The sequence below is a fragment of the Leucopleurus acutus genome (genome assembly GCF_964270905.1).
Source record: "Leucopleurus acutus genome assembly, chromosome: 15".
Classification (NCBI taxonomy): domain Eukaryota; kingdom Metazoa; phylum Chordata; class Mammalia; order Artiodactyla; family Delphinidae; genus Leucopleurus; species Leucopleurus acutus.
In genome coordinates this window covers 14,135,608-14,161,648 of record NC_139157.1, presented here as the reverse complement: position 1 = coordinate 14,161,648, position 26,041 = coordinate 14,135,608, and the positions used below count along the sequence as shown (strand labels likewise).

Here is a 26,041-nt window from a genome sequence, read left to right as displayed (position 1 = left end):
AAATAAATCCCCAGGGTGGAGTTTGACAGAAAAGACTTAGAAAAAAAATTCCACAAGAAACTGAATGGTGTTTAGAGTTAGGCCCTGGTGTACATGCAAAAACCCCACTGTGCCTGCTTCGATGTACTTGGCTCCCTTGAACACATTTTTAAATGAGGTCTTTTTTCCCTCCCTTTCAGTGTTTCAGCCAGTCATTTGCCACTTCTTATTCTGTCTCAGTTCTTTGTGCAGAAGGCACCAAAGACTAAAGATACCCAGAGAGGTTTTGCATTTTACAATTCTCAGCTTTGGAATGAAGTTATCAATTCCCTCTCTTCAGACTACAGAGCAGTTATTCCTTTGCTTGGCTGGAAATTGGAGTAAAATCTTCCCATTTGTGAACTTCAACTAATCTATAGTAGAATTTTGAAGAGTTATTGGCTATCAGGTTAGCCAATTTTAAGTCAAAAGTAGAGAAAAAGTATCAGCTGGGCCATCATAAACATTGCTTCAAAAAGCATGCATCTTAAATAGGTTTAATCTCAAAAACTGTGGATGGGGCTTCCCTGGTGGCGCAGTGGTTGAGAGTCCGCCTACCGATGCAGGGGACGCGGGTTCGTGCCCCGGTCCGGGAAGATCCCACATGCCGCGGAGCGGCTGGGCCCGTGAGCCATGGCCGCTGAGCCTGCGCGTCCGGAGCCTGTGCTCCGCGAGGGGAGGGGCCACAACAGTAAGAGGCCCGCGTACCGCAAAAAAAAAAAAAAAAAAAAATTGTGGATAGTTATTATGAACGTATACTTTCAGATGTTTTTCAAATGTTTAGAATTTTAAGGAGTCTTGGGAAGCTCCTTGTAATTGATTTAGGGGATCTCTAGATTATGACATATTGCAAGTTTTTTATGACAGGAACCATACTGTATTAGTTTTGTGGGCCCAGGGTCTAAACATAGCAGGTGTTCTGTAAACACTGGCATCAATCCATATGTAGGCTTAGAATATTATGTAAGAGAACACAGAACGGCAGCTGTAGAATCCATATGAAATATACAACAGGCAAGTAACTGATATTATTAATATTTGACTTTAAACCACTAAAAAAATATAAGAACCCTCCCTTCAAACTAATACCCAGTTTATTTCCACTCAGCCTCTTTCCTCTCAGGAAGAATATATGCCTAAAATGTGCCCATTGCAGATCGCTGGGGTCAACATTCTCAACTGTTTGTGCTTTTGCAATAACCTTTCAAGTTTGCTGGACCAGTGCAAGATCAAACGCAAGGTCATCTCAAGTCTCAATGTAAAGGAACACCGTGACAGCCTGGATTGTGAGTGAAGTTAATTCTTTCCCAGCAGACACTCCGTGTCACTGCCCACGTGGGCGCACCCCAAACAGAGGTGCCAAGGAGTTCAGAAGTCCAAGAATGTTCAACCACAACCCGTCTGCCAAGCTGTTTGCCGAAGTTGGCCATTCAGGTGAAGATCGTTTGTATTCCAGGTCCTGTAAGCAGCAAAGTGAACATCATGCTGTGTGCTCAGAAAGATGTTAATAACCAGTGCTGGACAGAGCGGAGCTGAAAGGCGCCTTGCGGATGTCACAGTGAGAACGTGGCTGTCCGAGCTGCAAAGCCCCATTAAGAGACAATATTGAAGCAGTTGGTGCCCTGAGAAACGAGGCCTTTGACATTTCAGAAGGGCCGTGTGACTGTCTGAAAGAATCGGGGAAATCCGGGAACCGAGCTGTGGTTGCTATTGACATCGCATAACAACGTAAGAGCTTTCTCCCTTCTCATCACCATCATTTATGTCAACCACAGAATAGCTCTCTGGTGTTCTTAAAGGAACGCTCTGGGGACATGCCCCATCTCTGTTCACGGCACATCAGCAATTTGTGGTGAGCAGACGCACTACATAAAGCAGTGATCTGCCTATAGTACCCGATGTCTTTTCTTGTCGGGGGCTAAGAAAAAATCAGAGCACCTGGAGAAGCCCATCATTATCTTCAAAAATCCCTGTGAGTTTTTCTCCATTCATGTTTCATTATTGATATTTTGTTATGGACAAAAAAAAGCCCCAAAGGGAAAACCAAAGGGAAAGAAAAAAAAAAAAAAAAGCAAAACATAGTGGAGGGAAGCTTAAAACCAGAAATCACATCAAAATCCGTTCTGCATTACTGCAGCTGAGTGGAAACCAGATGCAAAGGCCAGCCCCTTCCTCACACAGCTGGAAAGCTAAAACTATGACTCAGGGCTTGTTTACACTTCCTCATGCCCCACCCTCCTTCCAGGAATTGGGATTCCGGCTCAGTGGTGGTAAGTTTCCAGAGGGGCAAACTATTTTAACAGTGAACTGCTCATGATTGGAGTGAGGGAGCTGCTTCCAAGGACAGTATTTCCATTTTTAGAAAGTTGTCTGGGAAACATGAACTGATTAGTGGAAGGGCCAGGGAGCACAGACATCACACCGACAACGAAGAAGGCAAAGCACTGCTAACTGCAGAGACAGGGATTGTTGGAAGCCAGGCAGAAAGCAGAGTGGCAGCTGTGAGGCTCTCTGGAGGTCCCCGGGGGGGCGGGGGCACTGACTGCTCTTGTTTCCAGAGTGAAAGAGCTCGCCAAGTGTCAGGAAGGTGAGTGACTGAGTGTGCTGGCCGGAGAGAAATTTTAGGATAAGCAGAAGAGAGAAGGGGCTTAGAAATTTTAAGTAATACCAAATTAGGACTTGCCATTTTGAGAATCCAAAACCCACAATCTGGATAAAACACAAAAATAAAATAAAAAGCTGGGGGGTGTTAGTATATTTTATTCAGATGTGTGGGTTCTGGGAATGGTAAAATAATTCACTGATCTATTACCTGACTTATTGTAAAATCTAGAAATAAAGAGGATGATAAAATTCTGCCATGAATCAAATTGCGCTGTGACATCAGCGATATCGAATCTTCACGAGCACACAGAATAAAAAACCATTGGATGAAGAGTCCCAGATGGCCTAGGTACAGTTAAACAAAATTTTGATGGGGTCCAAATATTTTACGCTCTGAGATTTTCTTGTACTTTCCACTTAGAAAAGTCTCTTCCAATTTATTAGGCAAGGGTGTGGACCTAAATGAGTAGTTTCTCAACTACCCTGAGGCAGACCAGATACAGGCCTACCTAAATTCTGGACAATTTTCATCATCCTCTTGGAGTTCTAGAACAGTGTGGAAACCAGGAGAATAAGGTACCTGCTATGTGGACTGTTGACAGAGGGTCCAGGCTGTGAGAGACTACATTTGCCTCGTGGCTGTTTGCAATGAACAGGGGTAAAGAAAGAAGAATGTTCAGTCCAGGCAAATAAAGACAAGCTACTGATGAAAATTAAACTAAAAGTTCAGCAAAGGAAATACAAATCAAATGAAATGATCAGTACCCATGAATCAAGGAAACTGGCTTTTCTTTTGTTGAAGAAGTGAAATCAATTTACATCTATATCATACATCATTGAAGAAACACGGCGGTTTGCGCATTCACACCACAATGGGTATATTTCCCTCACTTTTCATGGTAGAAACACAAATGACTTCACCCTAGCCAAAGATCTCTGTATATTTACTTACAATAAATATAAAATTCAATGCGCCGTGCCATGTATTTCAAATATACCTTACATATTTTTCATCTTCTAGAACAATATTAAAATTCTTGGTAGATTAAAAATAATGGCAGTGTGAGATTATTCTGTGTAGAGTGATGAAGACCCAACAAGTTAAGCACTCAAGTTAAATAAAGCCTAAAATTTGACTCGAAAAGCCAGTATTCCTTCACATTCTTAAACTAGGATCTATAGGAAACTAGTGAATGTAGTAAAAAACAATCCTAAAAAGATAATAACATTTATCAGCATAGAACTTAAGTGTTTATAACAAGAAAAGTACAAATGAAACCAATACTTCTAAAAACTAAGGAAAATGGAATGATAATAAAAATGAATATAATCATAAAGCCAGACCAAAAAAAGGAACAAAACGGAAAACAAGCTTCTAATTACACAGAGAAATCAAGGTAGAGAGGGTAGCAGGGGTCAAATTGGTCTTTTTCTCCTCATTGTGTGCCAGTGAGACAGCCCCCCGACAGGCCTGGCGGGTGAGTCACCTTGAGTTGTTGCCACTCTGGGGGCAATGCGATCGCCCCAAACCTTCAAGACCACCTTCGGGAGTGTCTTTGCTTGAGGGTCAACAGAACCTCCGTTTGTCTTATAAACTCAATGGTCTCATGAGATGCTTGCAGTTTTGTCCACCTCTGGCTGAGGCACCCTTTTAAGTGGAGCCTACTTTTTTTGGGTGGACTGTGGCGGAGGGGGTTTGAAGGGAGGGGCCACCAAAGGGACGAGGGAGCACTGCTCTAGAGATGGCCCTGCGAGCACGAAAACTAATCTGCCTCCCTGCATACCAACCAAACGTTGAACCTGATTCTTTTGAAAAACAGAACTGCTCTTTCCATTCCTGAGTGCATGTGGGGAGGGTTTGAGGCAGGGCTGAGGAAACAGAGCTTCTCTGCGTCACTGTGTGACAACCCCACGTTGTAGGGGGACTCCTGCTTTGCAAGGGGAGAGCCCGTGGACCCTGCGTGAGGTACCAAGACTGTCACGCCCCAGTGGTCCCTCCCGTGGGCCAACTGAAAATGACCAGTGGAAAGTTACCGTTTTCTGCCTGTTTGGGCTACTTCTTCCTGATGTAGGACTCACAGATCCTGAGGTGTCCAGTTCATCAGCAGAAGACCAGGAAGACAAATCCTACGTGGGAAATAGATTCTCTTAATGATTCCATGTCCCAGAGCCACGATGGCTTTGTGATCTGCAAGTACTTCCCACCCCATCCCTATCTATCCCTCAACCCATTCCCTGGGAAAAACAGAATCAGATGATCGCAGGAAGAACAGAACCTAATACTTCTGGTGCGTTGGGCTTTCCAGGTTGTGAGTTTGGCCCTTCTGGAAGATACAGGTGGAGTTTTGTTATTACTGGGCCGCTTGGAGTTTTATTATTTCTTAATGACATGGACGGGAGAATGGGTTGAAGTGAAGGGGGTAAAGGAATCTGCCTTACAGCTGCAGGGTGCTCAGGCGGGAGAGAAACCAAATCATTTGCGTTACAAACAAAAGATTGTCAGTCACCCAGGAGCCTGCCTTTTAGCATCAGAGAAACCGTATTGCTGCTGGTACCGCTGTTATTGTGAGTAGGTGGTTCTTTTGCCTGCAACATGTTTGTGTGTTCATAACAGATTTCACAATTGAATGTTTGCAATCTTACCTGCAAATGCATTTCTTAAAACCAACAATATTACCATGCAGTAAATTTAAAAATAAATAACAGATAAACAAATAAATAGATAAACAAATAAAAGTGAACACTGAACATTTTGTATGATTTAACCGCCAGCTAAGGAGACTTCATACCTTCTAAGGTTTGAATATGAAACTCATATGCAACAATTGGTTGTGACCTACTCTCACAGTGTTACTGAAAGCACATGAATTCTTACATAAACTGGGTAAAGTAAAATGCCACAGTAGTGGTGGTAATAGTGTTAGCAGTAACAATTACAGGAGGTTTTTTGGATGTAACAGAATCAAAAGTAGTGTCCTATTATAAAAGTTTTTGAGTTACTTTTTAATTTTGAGCCAGACTTATAAGAGCAGTGATTGAGAGGGGACACTCTAGTCTCACAAGTACTACATTCAGAGTCTCTAAAATGGATAAAGATGATGCTTGTTTGGTCTCCTGTAGGACATGCTACACAATGACGTCTGTTGAGAGCTTACCTGCTGACTGCTTGACATGTCTAATAACTTCTCCAGCTCCTTGATACGATGACTGACCTCCTTCAGGAGAAGTTTGAGCCGATTTCCAATCACATGCACTTTTTCTTTGGCTTCTAAACAGTCTGTGCCTTCAGCGTTCACCAATAGTTGGCGAGACATGTCTTGCAGTGAGGCCACTTTGAGCTGGGATTCCAACAGCTCATGCCTTATTTGCTATGAATAGCATAAGAAATATTTTTCTAAGAATTTTCAATAATTCGAGAAAGTTCCAAAGGTGCACAATGACATCACTTTAACTTAGTGGACAATCAGACCTGAGCATCAGAATGCTGTGCTCACACAAGGACGGATGCAGCAGCCCATGACATTTGGGAATCAGGGACCTCTGTTCTAATCCTGCCTCTGCCCAAATGTATCCTATAAGACCCCTGAATCTTTCTGATCTCAGTTTTCTCATTTGGTAAAATGATGACATTAATTCCTGCCGGGTCCACAGTAAGTATCACTGGAAGGTTCAAACTGGTGAATGTATGTTGAAGTATTTAAAATATAAAGTGTTATGCAAATGAGACATAAACTATTCTTTTAAAAAGAGAAGTAAAACATTAACATATAAATATAGAAAAACTCAAGTATGTGGAGGTATACTCAGATATCTATTCAAGAGTTTTAAAAAGATATATGGGTGATTCATCACTCACAACTTAAGGTCTGAGGTCAAAAGTCTAGTAAAAATTCAGCAGCATAGCTATTTCCTCCTGGTTTCTAAGACCTTTATGATACTGAACTAAAAGCTGATAATTCTGTTAGGTTTGTGCCAGTGCTAAATGTTAAGAAACAGCATTTTAAAAATACAGAAAGTGACAAAATGCAAATCATTTTCTCCTAATGGAACTCAAATATGCTTCCTTATCTTCTATAAAATCACTTAAGTACACTGTACATTATATTGTCCAAAGTTCTTTTTATAAGAATCTATACAGAAATCCTGTAAATTTCCTTTTGAATTTAATACTAGAAAAAGTTTCTTGCTCCTTGAGAACTGGTTTGTTTCCTTTTTGTCAGGTAATAAAAATCATTTAACTTTTCATGTTTCCCTTGTTGTCTTAGCTTTCAGAACACTTGGTGCTCAGGTTAGTGTTGAATTCGTATACTTAATTCTTCTTAAGAAGTCTTAGCGGGCTCTATTTTAATTCCTTTAATTATCAGCCACCCAATATATTCTTGGGATGTAGATTCAACACATACAGTTTAAATTAAAAACAAATGTAGGGCTTCCCTGGTGGCGCAGTGGTTGAGAGTCCGCCTGCCGATGCAGGGGATACAGGTTCGTGCCCCGGTCTGGGAATATCCCACATACCGCGGAGCGGCTGGGCCCGTGAGCCATGGCCGCTGAACCTGCGCGTCCGGAGCCTGTGCTCCGCAATGGGAGAGGCCACAACAGTGAGAGGCCTGCGTACCGCAGAAAAACAAAGAAACAAAGAAACAAACAAAAAACAAATGTAATCTGCCAAAGAGCTGCCTTGATAAAAACAAGCTAATTAAGATGAAGACCGTCTGAGATTTTTAGATGAGCAATGGCTTTAGAACCAGATTCTAAAGCTAACAGATATCATCTTCTATGTACATGTTTGCTTCACAGAGATGGGAAATCATGAGGGGTAAAGAAAGACTAAGAGATTATAATGTAAAAAGTAAATAAGTAGTACCAACTATAACATAACCAGATGCTGTCCAAGTCCACACATCTTACCGTAAGCTGTTTGAGATGGTCCTGAAGTATCTCTGCATCAAGGTTAGAATCAACCGGCACAATTTCATTTTTCCTTCTGTCAATGTTCTCAAGCATAAGAAGCAAACCATGACTCATTTCATGGAAATCCTAAAAAAACATGGAGCATAAAATCATTTTGAATGAGATATTTTTCTTTCCCTCATAGCTTAAATATCCATGCTTTACAATTCCTACCGTTGGTTTTAAGACCTTATACACAACTCCTTTCTAGGGAAGGCACTAGAGCTGTCGTAATTATCTGAGTTCATGCTCTTACCAAAAGCATCTAATTTATTACTCGAGGGAAAAACTAGACATAAGGAAAATTGGCATCAAAATGCTTAATTTCTAGGGCTATAATACTACGTAGAGGGAAGCAGCTCTGCTCCTTTATCTTCCTCCTGTATTCAAATCTTCCCATCTTTGAAGGCCTAAATTCAATCCCATCTCTCCACGCGTCCAAGTGTTCATTTATTCAAGGTATAGTTACAGAAGATCTCCAACGTGGGAGGCGCTGTACTGGGAGGCAGTGCAGGAGTGAAACCACAGCTTGGGTACCTGCTTTCAAGGAGGTATTATTACTCCTGGGGCACCTATAATCCTGGGAAACAGGCTTCCCATCCTGCTCAGATTATAACCCAAACTCCTGGCCAGGACCCACCAAGCCCTGCATGATCTGCTTCCTGACCACCTCCCAGATCTTTCTCATCCCTTCCTTCCTCTCTGACTACTCTCTGATCACAATGGCCTTTCTTCTGTCTTTGAAGACACTAAGCCCTTTCCTGCTTCTGGGACTTGCCATCTGCTTGACCTCCTTCATGGCAACATCTTTCCAAGAATCAGCTCAAACATCCATAGAACTTGCCCAATCACCTTCGCAAAGTGCTTTTTTCGTTACTCTTATCATCAACATCTGTGAGTAGCTTGGTTGAACATTTATTTGCATTTTTATTGTCTGTCTTCCCCAACAAAAGCAGAGGCTGGGCTGTATCCTGCCTGCCTAGTGCAGTATCTGTAAACACCTGGCAAATAATTGTGGTCTGAATGGATGAGTAAATATTTGTAATGCTCACTTGGATGTCCAAGAAATGTCTTTCTATGTGCTCAGAAAATACTGAATAAAGAATGAGTCGAAGGAGGAATGGTGAGGCTGAGATAAACGTGTGGGAATAGTCTCTTGTTAGCTGTAAAGAAGTGGGGTCTTTGAACTCCTGGTCACATGTACAAATTCTCCAGTAAAATGAAAACTTTGGGCACAAAGTTATCTCACTCAAATACTGACTTTGGAGAGTAACTGCATCCCCCTAGTGATCTGGATAAATCGAGTCACAGACTCAGCTACACTGGAAATGTTTGACTTCAGAGCATGGCCGGCCCAAAGCCCCACAGACCTGACACTGCATCAGCGCGTCCTGGAGAAGGCCCCGCCATTCCTCCAGCAGGGAGCACACGCGGTCCCAGCGGCCATTCATCTGGGACAAGCGACCCTGCAGATCCTGGCTCTCCTCACTGCCAGTCTGAGTGAACTCGGAGCTGCACAGATTGATGGAGAGGATGATGGCCTTGTGGTGGTCCACAGCTTTCTGGAGCTCCTGCAAAGAGAAAGGAGAACAATCAAACAAGGAAAATAACAATAAAAATACTGAAGAAAAATAGTCTAAGACCTTTGGACATGCTTCACCCAAATTAAAAGATCCATTAATTAACACCGGTCTTAGCAGGATGGCTGGATGATACAGTGGGTGCACACCATTGGGAACCACACTGTAGCTAAAAGAGATGGATCAGATGTGTACTTGACGATGCGAATGAATCTTCAGAAAATATGGTATAAAGTGAAAGAGAAACAGATTTATATGGGTGACAAAACAGCATGTATGTAATTTAAAATACATGTGCACACACAAATCCACATTTTTCATGAATATATATGGAAAAAGAATATGTGTTAAAATTTCAGAATGGTTGCCATGGGTTTGAGGAATTGGGATTAAGAAACAGTGGGGGAGGGCTTCCCTGGTGGTGCAGTGGTTGAGAGTCCACCTGCCGATGCAGGGGATGCGGGTCTGTGCCCCGGTCCGGGAAGATCCCACATGCCGCGGAGCGCCTGGGCCCGTGAGTGAGCCATGGCCTCTGAGCCTGCGCGTCCGGAGGCTGTGCTCCGCAACGGGAGAGGCCATAACAGTGAGAGGCCCGTGTATGGCAAAAAAAAAAAAGAAGTTTGAGCATCTGTGGGGAAGACTCATTTCACTGTTTGAAAATTTAAAACAAAACAACTAAAACAAGGCAGAAATACAGCACCCCAAAAGAAACAGCATACAGAGAAGCCAGGGAGAAACAAAGGCAGTTAATCCTTGAGCCTGGAGGGCCCGGTAGCCCTCCTCTTCTGAGGAAGAGCACAGCTTGACGTTCTCCAAACAAAAAGGCAGGACCAAGAGACCTATTAAGAAGAAACTGAGCTCTCCATCCACAGTATGTTTACAAAAGTCTCCACGTATCAATGCATTTCAACAGCTGGGCTGAGAAGGAGTTTTAAGATCTAGAGAGGGAGTTAAAAGAGGTTATCTTGTGCACTACGCCCGTCCAGGTCAAAATCAAATGCAAACGTCAGGTGTTTTACTGCGATTACTCCACGGGTTTTGTTTGCTTGGATTCATTTCACCGAAAATTGCTTCTGCCACTATTATAATCTATTTCAGAAGTTCTGCTGATTCCAGAATGTCAAGTGGCTTCCTTGGGTCTCCATAAACTCACACGTATACGATCTGGGAGGGGACTCCTCTCCAGCTCTAGATATAGACTTGTAGGACCCTGGACATAGTTGTATTTCCTTTAAAAGAGGTTAATTAGGTCCCAGAGGTACCTGGATGTTTCATGAAACTTTAATTGGTCATTTCTTAGCTACCAATTCATTAAATCATGACTATTTTCATGGGGCTGGTTCTGCAACGCAGTCCAGCTCTCAACCCTTCCAAGCCTTCCTATAAACACTCTGATCTGGGGTGACTGGGGAAGCGTTCGTGTCCGTTTGTGCTGACCATTCCCCCGCTGCTGTGTGACTGCACAACAGGCCAGGGCTAGTGGTTTCATCTGACCGGGCACGCCACGTGGCAGCGTTCTGTCCGGCGCTGCGGGAAAGGCCAAGGGTAGCTACCTTGAGTTTTTTGATCTGAAGCGCGATGGGCTGGATATCAGTGCTGCGCTGCCGGCGCTGAAGCTGTTCCAGGTCCTCCTCCGTCTCCTGCAGCCAGGTCAGCACGCGGCTCAGGTCCGAGTGAAACTGCTGCCACCTCTGGGGATTCTGTTTCCTCCTCAGCTCCTTGCTCAGGGCCTGCGCCTGGAGGAGCTCCCAGCGGTCAATCACACCTGGCAAGACAGCACACGCACAGGATAGCGAGGGATCATCCTCCACGAGAACGTTTAGGAAGTGTTTGAAACCTACATGAGTGGCTAACTTTAAAACAGCAACAGAAAGAAAGTAATGCCTCTGGGCATTTCTGTTGCCGTCAGCTGTAAATAACAGTACAGTGGGGCTTCCCTGGTGGCGCAGTGGTTGAGAGTCCGCCTGCCGATGCAGGGGACACGGGTTCGTGCCCCGGTCCGGGAAGATCCCACATGCTGCGAAGCGGCTGGGCCCGTGAGCCATGGCCGCTGAGCCTGCGCGTCCGGAGCCTGTGCTCCACAACGGGAGAGGCCACGGCAGTGAGAGGCCCGCGTATCGCAAAAAACCCCAAAAAGAACAGTATGGTGGCTGTGTTTCTTCTATCTGCATTTTTAATGATAATGGAGAAAAGATATTAACTACCTAAGATTTAACATTGTAAGGAGCTTTAAGAAGTAATAAGCATGAAAGTGGGTGAAGATAACATTCAACTCTTGGTTTCCTTCTGCAGGAAAGCTCTGAGAGTGTACAGAGCACACACAGAAGATTCCTGACTAGTGATTAGAGACGGTGCCTTAAAATACATGGGACATGGGAAAAAAACCACTGTGATTATTTTCACCTCCCGCTCTGTCCCCAGAGATCATTGTAACATGGAGGAAAGTTCTCAGGATAGACCAGTGTAGAATGAGGTCAGTGGCACAGTGGAACTCGGGGGCAACGAAGTGCTTCCAGATCTTCTATTTCACTCACCAGCTGTTTGGGTTTCGGTGCTATTCAGGTTAACAAAGCCTGGAAAATGCTCCTCTTCCTCTGTCAGTTTGTGTTCCAGTCTTTTCACTGAGTCTATACTGCCGCTGCATTCACCCAGCAGTTTCATCTGTTTAGATACAGAAAAGAGATCCCCCGTCACAAAATACTCAAATTGTCATGAGTGCAAGAACTCCTGGAGAAAATATCTTTGGAGTTCCTCAAAAAGGGCAGTAGCTGTGCGCTACTTCTCTATAAAGAGTAAGCCGCTCTGCTGAAAACAAAAAAGTCAAGTTCAAAAACATGCTTCTTAAACATGTGGCACATTCATGTTTACATAAAGCAATGCCTTGAAGATATACTTGGCACACGTGGTTTTGCATAAGTCTCCAAAATTTCTTTTAAAATTTATGAATCAAAACAGACTAAACCGATCTGGGATTTAACACTCAGAGCCCCCAGCTGGCAATACAATATATAGTTTTTGGCAAGCTGCCCTTTTTCTTCAACTGAAGGGCGGGAAGAGTAATATTACCACAAATCTCAAAGGGACATTTATTTGTATTAAAATACTTAAAAGAATAAAACAATATTAAAGCCAGCTGTTTCATGAGAAAGTTTAAGCAATGGTTAGTAGATACTAAGGGAATAAATTCTAACATCAGAAGAAAAGCTTCCAACTCCGTGTTTAATATCACACACAGTATTCGAAGATTAAAAGAACAAATCATTTCAAGACACTCCTGCTATACTGATCAGAAGGTTTTCTTTCAAAGCCTTTAACAAATTACATTGCTATTAAGTTACTTTGATTGCTTTTGATTGGTGTTAAGTATAACCTCAGTGATGTCAGCATGCTCATTGCGAAATTATATTTTTAAAAAAGAGGTTTCACTATGATAGAAGTCAGTAAAATAGGCCAAACTGGACAGGAAGTAAGCTCATGATTAATTAGTCTTCTGTGATTGTGAGGATATTAACGTTAGCGGATATAACTAGAATGGTTCTCTCTCCTGGTTTCAAAAAAGCAGTACGTGGGTGTTGTCATTAGGCTTAAGGAAATTAATTTTTCTTTCCTTTTACAGAGCGGTCTTTTGGGTATGAAAAGAAATGATATGAGGCATAGAAGAGATTTACTTTCAAATCCTCTTGCGTAAGTATGTGTAGGAAAACAGGTAATTCTCTGAGAAAAGTTATTCGGTCAGTAACCGAAGCAGAGCAAATGAAGTTACTACTTTACAAAAAGCTTCAACAATGGAACTGGTAATACACACAATCTCTTGCCATCTTTTCCCCAAATCTCTCTTGTTAGTCAGAACCGTTTTCTCCAGAATGAACATACAAATAACAGAGCATTAAAAAAGTCCCAAGATCATCAAGTGACTCAAGACACCTAGGAAGAGAACCAAAACAATTCCGTGTTAGTAATCTACCAGCTAAACCCTGAGGCTCCAAGGGTATCCTTGGTCAGAAAATCACCAGCTGAATTTGGAAAAATGCCGAAGCCCTTTCCAGAGCCAAAGCATTTGGTTGCTTTCCATTAGATGGACTTCACTCAGTTCTCCGTGTAAAGGACCAGGCTGGTCATTAGGGTGGATCAGTGGGTCTGAGCACAGACCAGTTTCGCTCAAAAGGTAATCGACTAACAGGGCTTTGTTTCGCACACACGAGTTCAAGGGCAGCTTGGTACGTGGAGAGCCGACACAACCCTCGTGCCACAGATGGACTGTTCTTTGTCACACGATTGTGATTACCAGGTATGTGTCAGGATCACGAGGGTCCGGATACTCACATAGCCTCTGTAGCTGGAGTCTAGCTCTGGTCCTGCGGGAGTTTTGCTGTGGATAATATTCTCCATTTGCTGCATCTGAAAGTGGCTGTCATCCAGGGCTTTGCCCAGTTGTTGGATCTGTGACTCCAAGGTGCTAGGATCCCCTGCAGTGTCGACCATAAGAATCTTTACAACTTGACATTCAAGGAGATGGTTAAGAAATTCTACAGCTAAGGCAGTAGAGAGATGGTACGTGTGTGGGTAATCATAAAGTACATTTAGTACCGACATGTTGGTGGGTTAGGAGTTCGAATTACCAGACCAATGAATGTGCTTGACCAAGAGTCCAAGCAGACTGGGTGCTGCAAAAGGGGCCTGTGGGGGGTTCTAGCAGCCCGTGCTTCTGCTCCCTCTTCTGGCTCATCCCCTGAAAACTGCGTGTTGTTAGCGTTCTAAAGACCTCAGGTGGTGGCTTCTGCTCCCCAGTAACTAGGAGGCAGTTACATCTCAGGCTCCCTCTGCAGTCACTTATCAAACAGAAAAAGACACACCCTCTCATTTTCCTTTCTGCATCTCAGTAGAAGATAGTGCCTCTTAAGTCCCAGGTGGCTGCATCATTCACTTAAGGTGGGACTTCAAGGGAACCAAGAAAAGACTAGCTCAGGATGGGTATGTGTGGAGGTACCAAACTAGCAACGGCTTGCTTTTGTATGGGAAATCTCTGTACCTCCCTCTCAAATTTGTTCTAAAACTTAAACTGCTTTTAAGAAATAAAATTATGCAAAATAAAAAAAGATGAATAATGAAAAAAAAATCAGGAGAAAGCTAAGATTTTACCATTTCCATCCAGGTATGTTCTCACTCACAGCGTAGAACTTCTAGCTCATCTCCTCTGAGAGATGTGACATCCTTTTGCAAAATTATTGTGTGTGTGTGTGTGTGTGTGTGTGTGTGTGTGTGTATTACAGTCTTTGAATTCAACAAGAACATTGATCATCAGAGTGAAGCTAGCATAGGGTGAAAGCAGAATAAATATTAGTAAGCTTCATTAATTGTTTTTTGGAAAAAAGACCTTCTAAATACACCTGGAAGAGGTTTCTCACTGGGAATCACTCAGGCAGTAACCATTTCAGTAATGCTACCTTACTTCCCGTCCTTTGCTTTTCTGCAAAAACCAAAGTGTAAACTAATAAACTCACAATTCAATATCCTATCACTGTGGTCAAACCCTATTCTCTCCAATGTCCTCCAAATTACTGACCCTGAGCTACAGTTTGTCTAGAGCAACATTAAGCAAAACGGGTTCCATTTTCCTTTCTTTAAGCCTTCTTGTTTCAGGAATAGTTCTGTCCTTAAAGGAAAATCTAATTCTTTTTTTTTTTTTTTTTTGAAAATCTAAGTCTTAAGATACTGTGGAATACATTCTCATGTCAAATTGCTTTATGGCGTGGTAAGACTCATTAAACTAAAAGTATAATATTTTAGAGCTGAATATCTGATTTCACCTCTTGTCCTATATGGGACCCCTGAGATCAGGAGGATGAATGGTGGGCCTGAGGTCACACATATAGGCTGGTGGACTTGGGACCAGATCCTTGAGCCCTGATTCCTCAGCCAGAGGTGGGTCTGCAAGCCGTCCTCGAAGTCAAGCAGCCAGACCTGCTACAACCAAGCAGGGCACGAAAGCACCAGTGCTAAGACTAGTGTTTCCATCTCCTATTTTCTGCCATTAATGGGCATCATAGGTTACATGTACTGAGAGTGATTACCATTTAGCAAGCTGAGCATTGCTTTATTGCACTTGATTATTGGAATGTTATTCTTGGTGTCGATCAACCAAATGTTTTGGTTTTTGTCTCTGAGACAGCAGTCAGAGAGGAAGTGCTGCCTCAACATGCTTTTGGCACAGAGCTGTGAGAGGTACAGTAGATGTGCTGGGAGAGAAGGAGGCTTGTTACAGGTGAGGGACAGAGGTGCACTTTAGCTTTTGGTGCCTACCAGAGGGATTTCTGATTGCACTTTCTGTGAGTTTAACATAGGCCTCGGGACTTTCGGGGATCGTTACATCTGCAAAAAGAGCACACAGTCTAAGTTGACAGCTAAGGTCTGGAAACCTTGATCCGCTGATGGCAGGAAAATAACTTTCTTAGGGAAAAAAAGGAAGTTAGTCATCCTTGGCAGATAACTCTTGAACATACAGAGAAGTCTGAGTACGATCACCAAAGGGTTCCTGAAATAAATCATAATAAGGGCTCATGTTGACTGTTTTATGAGCCAGGTGCTGTTCTAAGCACTCATTTATCCTCACAGAAACCCTACAGGGTGCATGGAAGTGTTATTCTCATTTTATGGATGAGAAAACTGAGGTTCAGGGGAATGAAGTTACTCATCCAAGTTTCAACAGCTAGTAGTGACATAACTGGGATTTCAACCGAGACAGTCAGGTTCTAGAGCAGCACTGTCCAATAGAAATAAGATGAGCCACGTATGTTATTTTAAAGAGTCTAAGGGCCACAATGAAAAAGTAACGAGAAAGGGATGAAAATAATTTTAATACTTAATTTTACTAAACCGATATACCCTCATTCTAACATGTCATCAACATAAATAGTATTATGCATATTTTACATGCTTTCCTTTGTGCTAAGTTTTTGAATTTTGGGTATTCGTGTAAGTGCATTTGACACAGCAAATCTCAGTCTGCATGGTCACATTTCAGAGTTCAGCTGTCACACGTGGCTGAGGGCTACATATTGGACAGTTCTGCTTTAGATGCAAAATGCCTAACTGTTAGGTTGTACCATACAAACAAAATAGAAACGAGAGAAATCATTTTCCTTTTAGACAGTGTCATGCCCTTGGGGATCCAAATGTGAACCATCAGAAACAAGCAGAAATCCTCTTTTAGAGAATGTGTGAGATGTTTACAAGCGCCACAAATTGGCCTCTGATTATTGATTCTACTTTTACTCACCTTCCTTACAATGCTCCTCTTCCTCTGTCCATCCCTTCACTATATGTGTTTCTTGAAGTTTCATACTTCTTGTGTCCCTTCATACACTCTTCCTGTGCGATCTCCTTCCTTCCCTTGGTGACTATGTGGAAAACTACCTAACTGGCATTTCCGGTTCCTGAAATTCAGATCCATGCGTCCATCTACTGCTGGCTTTTTCCCCTGGGATAGTCTACAGCATCTCAAGTTCAGGATGTGCACAGAGGGACTCGTCACCTCCCCCTTTCTCACTGCCCTGCCCCCGTGGCTCCACAGACACCCAGAGCATTCTCTCCTGCTCATGGCCCTCCGAGTCTAGGACCACCTGCATCTTTCACCAAGATGCCCAAGCCAGAAAATCACTTCAATCCCAATTCAATCAACCATCAGTTATGGAGGAGCCGTCTTAGGATTTCTCATAGCTCTTCCATTCTTTCTATTCCCCGTGCTGCTTCCTTAGTTCAGGCCACCATCACATCTGTGTCCTGGATTGTAAAACAATTCCTTCTGGACTCTCTTTCAATGTGCCCTTCTCTAGATAGTATTGAGACAGGTTCTTTGGAAATATGCATCGGGACTTCCCTGGTGGCGCAGTGGTTAAGAATCCACCTACCAATGCAGGGGACATGGGTTCGATCCCTGGCCGGGCAAGATCCCACATGCCGCAGAGCAACTAAGCCCCTGCGCCACAACTACTAAGGCGGCGTGCCACAACTACTGAAGCCCACGCGCCTAGAGCCCGTGCTCCGCAACAAGAGAAGCCACCGCAATGAGAAGCCCGTGCACCACAACGAAGAGTAGCCCCCACTCTCTGCAACTAGAGAAAGCCTGCGCGCAGCAACGAAGACCCAATGCAGCCAAAAATAAATAAATAAAATAAATAAATGTATTAACAACAAAAAAGAAAATATGCATTTGATCACATTGCCTCCCTCCTTAGAGCCCTGCTGTGGCTCTCCATGGCCTTCATGATAAAAACCAAACTCCTTTCCATGACGAACAGGTTGCTTTATGACCAGGTCCTGGTTTGCCTTTCCACCTCCTCTTTGTTCATTCCATGCCTCCCAGTCTACAGCCTTGTCATTCTGGACAAACTCCAGGTGACCAAAAGCGCGGAGGCTAATCATAAATCCAAGATGGGCACGCTTTCCTTTCTTGCTCTGAACATTGCTGTGTCCTCCTGACCAACTCCTATTCATCCTTCAGGTCTCAGCTCAAGTCTCTTCCCTAAAGCCTCTCCTCAAAGCGCCAGCTTAGTCATCCCCGGGCTGTGCTTCCACACCACCATGTGTACGTTGCTATCCTAGTGCCAAACATTTCACACAGCCGTTTCTTACTTGTCTATGTTCCACACTAGAGTGTGAGCTCTTTGAGAAGAAAAGGAACTGTGTATTTCCAGTACTTATAAAGTGCCTGTCGTGTAGTGAGACCGTAAGTATATGTGGGATAAATCAGTGGCCACAACGCCAATTTTATATTTGCGAATCATGTTAATATCCAATTATTCATTTGTGTATAAGTTCCCCTAATGGGAGAAGGCAGATGATTCTGCTCGGCACACGGATTTCCAGTACAGTATCCACTCCTTTTTATTTTCTTTCAAGCTAGCATACAGGAGGAGCTCTTTCTTACCTGACAGACCAACAGCTCCCCTGAGATAGAAATCTTTATCTTCCTGACCCTCTTCATCCTCAGAGGGCAGAGTTCTGGACACAGCAGACTCCAGGTCACGACTGAGGTCATAGTCATGGTCCCACTCCAGAGGGATGGAGTCCACACTGGCTGGGGTGTCTCGCCCGGACCTCTCGCCCTGGAGGGGCTGGGCGAGTGAGAGGGAGGGGTTGGAGGCGGGCTGGGGGGAGAGCGCGCTGTCCGCGGAGGTGTCGCGCCAGTGGAGGTCCGACAGAGCTGCAGCCTCCTCCAGCTCCAGCTCCCGGTCAGAGAGGTCGTGCTCGTCATCTGGGAGCTAGAAACGCAGTCAAGCCAGCCCTGTTACCGCAGCGCTCAGCTGACCCCCTTCCCACTCTGTGCTCCGCCTTTCACCAAATCTCAGCACTCAAGCTTATGGGGACCACATTCCTACCTCGCTGGGGGGTAATTTTAAACTTCCTATCATCAAATAAATAAGTATCTTCTGATAACTTTTTTAAATGTCTTACACATGAATCTAGTAAATTCTCAGTTTTATCATGGAAAAATGGAAATAATATTAAGACCTACTTCAAAGAATTGATATAAGATTAAATAAAATGTAAATAAAGGCAACCTAGTACCTAATCTGCAACACAGTAAGTACAGAATGGCACATATCAGGAACAAAAGGGAATCACTAATAAAACCTTAGCTGGTCCTTTTATACCTTCTAGTCCAGATACAAAATATATTTTATCACAGAAGATTCCAAATATTCTAATAATAGCATCTTGACCATGAGATGTGATTATGGTAGCAATTAGGGAATTGGAAGAGAAAAAAGAAATTCAACTAAACAACGTCACCAATTGAGCCACTGTTTACATTGCTCACTTTCATTCCCTTGTTTCTTCTAGAAGCTTCTTTATCTTCCATGGAAGATGTGTACCAAGTACGCTTCTAAGCTCTTTGTATGTATATATGTTAACTCATCGTGCCCAAAGCAATCCTTTCTACAAGGTAGGTACTGTTATTAAACCAGCTTTACAACTGAGGAAACCAAGGCAAGTGACGTGAAGTAACTTGCCCAAGGTGACGTAGCCAGAGCTGGGGCTGGAACCCAGGCACTCTGGCTCCAGAGTCCAGGCTCTTGCCCACTCAATGATGTTACCTAAGTCCACATTATTAATTCTCTTTAGATTTCATGATAATGAGAAAACAATGTCACATACAGGCAGGCGAATCAGTTTCTTATGGTATCTTTCCACGCGCCCGAAGACCTCCTGACAGTAACGTCGGAGTTCATCCAACTCTTCTTCAATGAACGTGGCATCCAGGGGTTCACTCTTTTCTATCAGCTGTTCTCCTTGGGCAATTATCTGCTCAATCTTACTGTGGTTCAATGAGATTTCCTGCTGGAAGGCCTAGGGAGCACATATTGCACGTAATTTTTTATTGCTCACTTGGACATGAAGTAATTCTAAAATACATATTTAGAAAAACCATGTAGGGGATATTAAATTTACCATAGACAATGACAAGCCAAGAGGCTATGACTTTCTAAAGTAAAACATAAAAATTTTAAATCAGAACGGGAGGCAGAAATGGCATGACCAGAGAGGTGCCTTTCGCTAATAAAATTTACCACCACAGACGGTGCGGGTAAGAGAATCATAGGAACAAACATTCAAACCCATCATAAAGTTGAGAGCACTGGTGGCCCCTGATGAAAAGCAATGGTAAGCAATACAGTGCCACTGCAATAAATTTAGCATTTTAAAGAATTATATTGGATATTTTAATTTTGGATTTCCTGACATGTCAAACGTGACGAAGGAAAGCCATCCGAATGACAATGTCACAAATTCTTCTCAGATGATTTTTTTAAATTGTTTCAGGACATAAGCAGGCATGATTATAATTATTTGAAAAAAAGGTAATTCTGGAGGATTATTTAGACTCATTCTATATGAGTCAAAACAGTTCAGCTACAGGGGACAAGTTTCAGGGGATAAATTTTAATTCAACACAAGAATAAACTCTGGAGAAACTTCCCTGGTGGCGCAGTGGTTAAGACTCCGTGCTCCCAAAGCAGGGGGCCCGGGTTCGATCCCTGGTCAGGGAACTAGATCCCACATGCATGCCGCAACTAAGGGTTCGTATGACAAAACTAAGGAGCTGGCGAGCCGCAACCAAGGAGCCCACCTGTCACAACTAAGACCCTACGCAACACCCCCCCCCCAAAAAAGAATAAACTCTGGAATAGTTGAAAGTGCACAATAATAAAAAGACTGCCAAGGGAGAAGGAGGGTGTTAATAAATGCCATGACCCTGTCAGAGTCCAAAAAGAAAAGATTCAACTACCACTTGGTAGAAAACGAAGCTTTTAAATATTGATTTACCTGTGAAATGACTTGCAAGAATTGAGGTGAAGGGAGGGATGGAGAGAGAGAGGCTGGGCAGAATACCAGGGCTATTTTATGATTTTTTTTTATCCTGAGAATCACTGATTAAAAGTAACTTCCTTGTTTTATTATAACAACCTTAAAGCTATGGGCACCACGACTATTCTTAAAAAGAAAAAAACTATCTTATCTTAGGAGGAAAATTTCAGAAGCTGCACTGCATATTATTCAAGATATTAAACACTCTTCCTTTCAGGGAATCCTTACATCTAATATATATCCCTCCCCATTTAAAATGTTTAACTAGCCACTGTGTTTGAGTTACATACTGAAACATACCAAACATGCTTAAAAACTAACTTGGCACCTAAGAATGTAGACTATGTGGAATGAAATCCCAACACGAGAAAGTTGAACTGCTCTGGATCATGTGAGTCAAACAATTTGAAGGTGCTAGAAACAAATCAGAAAAAACAACAAGAACTAAAAACAACAATCCTGGCGATCAAGTTAATAATGAAAGTGTATATGTTAACGGGAGTTGTATCTCTGGGTAATGCTCTTCATTTCATTTTTAATATCTTTCTTATTTTCTGAATTTGTTTTCAATCAAGAAGAACTAATTTTCTGGACTTCCCTGGTGGCGCAGTGGTTGGGAGTTCACCTGCCAGTGCAGGAGACATGGGTTCAAGCCCCGGTCTGGGAAGATCACAGAGTGGCTAAGCCCATGCACCACAACTACTGAACCCACGTGCCACAACTACTGAAGCCCGCATGCCTAGAGCCCGTGCACTGCAATGAAGAGTAGCCCCCGCTTGCCGCAACTAGAGAAAACCCGCTCGCAGCAACAAAGATCCGATGCAGCCCAAAATAAAAAAATATAAATAAATAAATTTATAAAACAAAAAAAGAACAGTTCTTTAGTATGTTCTTCACAAAAGTATCTAAAAAATCCTTTCCTCTTCAGACTCTCTTCGCACTGATAATTTGAAAAAAACCCCTAATGTATCACCTTGAGTTGCTTTATTTTAGCTTGAACATCACACTCGGAAAAATGCTCAATGTTAGTGAGCTGCAAATCCATCTCTGTCAGCCACACCAGGATGCTGTCCCGTGCAGTCTCAAACTCCTCCCGCTGGCCAATGAAATGCTGGATGTGAAAAGAAAAGAATAACAGTGAAAAAGCCCACAAACACGTGCTGAGATGGAACCGCCAATTCCAACATTCTCCTGGAAAGTCATTTTCTCAACGAGCTACCAGAACCCTGCAATTTTTTGCCATATAAATTCATGCTGGATACCTCAATCTCTTGCCATCCCAGTCTTACAAAGTCACTGAGACTATGTCCTAACATTGTGTACAATGTGTACTATGTCCTAACATTGTGTACAAACGGCCCTCCTCTGTAGCCGGGCCTCTAGGCTGCAGAGGAGGCGTAGTATAGACCTTGAGTCTGCGCAAGATGGAGGTGACGCGCTTCTGCAGGTTGTCCCATCTCTGGTTGCCTTCGTGGATCATGTGTTTCAGGCTGCATGCTGAGTCGGTGCGGTTCTCTCTGGCCAGGCGGCGGTACTGCTTGTTGATCAGTTCCAGCTGGGTCAGGGTCTCATGGACCTGTCGCTGGAAACCCTAAGACCACAAAGAGGCACATCACACAGGGAGATCAACGGAGGGCTCTCAGCAAGGGTGTCTGGGCTTCACATTGTGATGTCAGGCAGAACAGGAAGTCAACTCTTCCCCCAAAATGGGAAAAGACAATTTCTAACCAGCATATACTTCCACTTGTTAAAGTAAAGTCATATAATCGGTGTGGCTTAAGGAAAGGGAGTTGATGAAACAAAAATATGAAAGAAAATGGCAAACAGTAATAAATATAGGTATATACACAAATACATATACAATATAAATATATAATATATGCACATACATAGAGAACATACACACATACATATGATATATACATATATACAGAACACACACACACATATAACATGTACACATATGTAATATATACATTAGAACATACACATATATAATATAGTTTTTAAAATAATTAACAGCCTGAAAAACTTTCCCATAAAGCAAACTGATTACATAAATATGTATGTATGCTGCAGTGTGAGTTTACAATGTTCAAAGTTTCTGATGTCCACACTGAGAAAAGATATCACAGAACTGCCTCTTTAATTTGTAAAATATGTTCTTTCCTAAGAAATCCAGAAATTGCCTCAATTCTGGTGTCCGTTAAAAAAAATAAAACTACCTTTTGCTGAAGGTCTTCAAAATGCAAGCTATTATTAACTTTTAAGAAAAACAGCTTGGTAAAAAAAGTGTGGAACATGCTCTATTTCTTTTTTGTTGCCCTCCTGAATGACTCAGTTTTCATAAAACGTTTTAGAGCTGATGTGACACCTTACATAGTAGTAGCTATTTACTTCGGAGGTTACCCCATGCACAGCTTAGAGTTTCCACAGGTAAAATACTCTCTCTTCTTTTTCTCTGTAATGTAGCATAACCCTAGCATAAGAATCATTTGGTCAAAATAAAATGAAGCTTTTTTATTTCAAACTTATGTGTATGATTTATGACTGATTTTCATCCTGGCATTGGACAGAAAATTGTATAACTGATTGGACTGTACTCATCTAAATCCCCAAGTTTTGCTTCCTTTGGCTTGTCACACTATTTACATGCCACCACACTTCTGCCTCTGAAATGGTTTTTCTTCTGAGAGTTGCTTTAAGAATCTTTATCCGAGTAAATCCAACCTTGTATTCTACAAACTTTAAATTATTTCCCCAGAAAAGGAAGTGGTAAGGAAAGTTCAGCTTTTGCCATTACTGGAAGTCACAGAATATGTTTTCTCACTGGCGTGAACGCGGGCACCATGGTTGGGTACCCCAGCACACCCAGATCTGTCCCCAATATTTGTGCAATTGAACAAAGACTGCCGTAAACAAAATTTTGTTTTTGTAATTTATTTCTGTCTCTTAAGAAAATTAACTACAAAGATAAGTAATAAAATCATTCATTTTAACTAGCTATATAACTATATAGCATTATAAGCTTAACTACATGGCTAACCTTTGCTATAAAATCTGAGAGTCTAAAATAGCATCAACAAGGATCTTACTTAATCTGCTTTGGAGTGTAAGCCAACTATAGAAGGTTTAACCTTTATGAAGCTGAGTGTCATAAGATGCAGTACAAGAATATTTCCACTAGCACTGGTTCACACTGGGATGATCTGAAATCTACTGCAGAATTTACTGTGGCTTTTTACTAGAACTTTTCTACGGGAAAAGCTTTTAGATAGGATTTTTTTCCCCTGGAATTTAGTGGTATAGTTACATATAAGTGCATATTCAGACATCAGAATAACTTATTTATTTCACATAGTATTTGAACACTTTTATAGATTCATGACTTGCCCATCTATGACTCGTAGATTTTAAACTCCACAAGAACAAAAACTAAACTTCATGTTTAGTTCATAAACTTCATAACAGGCCTCCAAAAATGCCTGGTTAACTGGCATCACAAGGCAAAAATAAATCCAGCTGAATTTGGTTGGATTTTTTTAGTCTTAGTTTAAAATATCTCAGGGAGCTTGGGGCAGACTTAGCAAACAAGAACGATTTTTGTAAGATCCACGCATCAGAACTGCTCTCTGTCAGCGTATCTGAGAACACAACTGCCGATCAGTGGGCACTGATGGGAAAAGAAACTTCAAATTAAAAAATGGTCAGCTTAAGGCTACGCCAGGTCCTCTGTGAAAATGAGAGGCTGAGAAGTTGGGATTTCATCCTGTCACAGCGACAGAGCAAGCCTCGAGACTGCCCAGGATGGCAAGGAACTAGAATCTGTTACTGAATGATTCCTTTGTTTATGATTACAATTATACTGCTGTCATTTTTGTCTCTATAAAATTGAAAAATCTTGGTGATTCAAGAATGGCGCTGCTCTTCATTTATAATTAGAGATGGTTTATGATTTAAAATATTTGATCAATTCTGGAGCCAATTCTATTTTATCAATGATTAAAAAATACATATATATCTATGCTCCAATTAGGTTAAAAAAAATCAAGAAAATACACTGAAAGACAGATAGATGTTTTTGTTTTTGTTTTTTAAACATCTTTATTGGAGTATAATTGCTTTACAATGGGGTGTTAGTTTCTGCTTCATAACAAAGTGAATCAGTTATTGATTCAGATATGTCCCCATATCTCTTCCCTCTTGTGTCTCCCTCCCTCCCACCCTCCCTATCTCACCCCTCTCGGTGGTCACAGAGCACCGAGCTGATCTCCCTGTGCTATGCGGCTGCTTCCCACTAGCTAGCTATTTTGCATTTGGTAGTGTATATATGATCATGCCACTCTCTCGCTTTGTCACAGCTCACCCTTCCCCCTCCCCATATCCTCAAGTCCATTCTCTAGGAGGTCTGTGTCTTTGTTCCTGTCCTGCCCCTAGGTTCTTCATGACCATTTTTTTTTGGTATGGAAAACCATCATATCTGAACCTTAGAAGGTTAACTGTAAAAAATTATGAAATCAAAAGAATGCCAAGATCTTTTGGGGGGAATCATGATTCGTGTTTTCTAACAGAATTGAATAATTCTATAATGTAATGAAGGGCATGACTACTTTATTTGTAATTCTTGACAATCTTAAAGTAAAAACTTCCTTTCTCTTCTTCTTTGCCTACTTATGAGGTAATAATAAAGATGGCCAGAAAGTCATCACCTAGCTGTTTGAACAAATAATATGTGGGTGAACAGATTGTTTAGGTCTTGGGACACCAACTACCAGCTGGCTACTCTCGTAGCAAAATAAAGATGAAATATTTGAAACCGAAAATCACCTCAAATTTCTTTAGCTCGTCCTTGGCAACTGTATAGAGCACCCCAGAAGAGCTGGGGAAGGCGGCTACCCTTTCCGAGCACTTCAGCCAATCTTCAAAACGAGAAAAGTCATCCAGAAACTTCTGCCACAATCTCCACGTCTCTTCAATTCTAAGACAGAAACGAAAGAACAGAATCTGATCGCTTGAGACTGTCTGTGCCCCAGAACCCTGTCTGGTACCTGCAACAGGACTAAGAGTGCCCGAAACAAGCAACCCGGTGCCAAAAAATAACCGTTCCTTGAGCCAAACTTGCCCAGACTGAAAAAGAAACAACTGTTTGAGCTACGATGAAACAGCTGTGCGTGCGGGCGTGTGTGTGTGTGTGTGTGTGTGTGTGTGTGTGTGTGTGTTTAAACACACGTCCTGCAGCTCTGGATTTGGAATTAGTCAAACTGAGTAAGACAAGCACATGGTGTGAACTGTTCTGGGTACAAGCAAGGAAGTTTAAAAGTGCAACACCGTGGGCTTCCCTGGTGGCTCAGTGGCTGAGAGTCCGCCTGCCGATGCAGGGGACATGGGTTCATGCCCCGGTCCGGGAAGATCCCACATGCCGCGGAGCGGCTGGGCCCGTGAGCCATGGCCGCTGAGCCTGCGCGTCCGGAGCCTGTGCTCCGCAACGGGAGAGGCCACAACAGTGAGAGGCCCGCGTA

The 26,041-nt window shown here is 42.5% G+C and overlaps 1 protein-coding gene across 6 annotated transcripts in view; it reads right to left on the bottom strand.

The window, feature by feature from the left end:
• SYNE1 (spectrin repeat containing nuclear envelope protein 1) overlaps window positions 1–26,041 on the bottom strand; it is a 464,341-nt gene that overhangs the window by 5,717 nt on the left and 432,583 nt on the right. For 5 of the 6 annotated variants that reach the window (XM_082855887.1, XM_082855882.1, XM_082855883.1 and 2 more), the window contains 14 exons: window positions 25,350–25,500; window positions 21,931–22,113; window positions 21,496–21,633; window positions 19,311–19,502; window positions 18,079–18,412; window positions 15,453–15,521; window positions 13,476–13,618; window positions 11,687–11,813; window positions 10,706–10,917; window positions 8,943–9,143; window positions 7,531–7,659; window positions 5,778–5,990; window positions 4,657–4,749; window positions 3,203–3,261 (listed from right to left, as the gene is read on the bottom strand). In XM_082855887.1, coding sequence (XP_082712013.1) covers window positions 3,203–3,261; window positions 4,657–4,749; window positions 5,778–5,990; window positions 7,531–7,659; window positions 8,943–9,143; window positions 10,706–10,917; window positions 11,687–11,813; window positions 13,476–13,618; window positions 15,453–15,521; window positions 18,079–18,412; window positions 19,311–19,502; window positions 21,496–21,633; window positions 21,931–22,113; window positions 25,350–25,500 — 2,244 coding nt within the window. The remainder of the gene's footprint in view (window positions 1–3,202; window positions 3,262–4,656; window positions 4,750–5,777; window positions 5,991–7,530; window positions 7,660–8,942; window positions 9,144–10,705; window positions 10,918–11,686; window positions 11,814–13,475; window positions 13,619–15,452; window positions 15,522–18,078; window positions 18,413–19,310; window positions 19,503–21,495; window positions 21,634–21,930; window positions 22,114–25,349; window positions 25,501–26,041) is intronic. The other variant, XM_082855884.1, reaches the window with a different exon arrangement.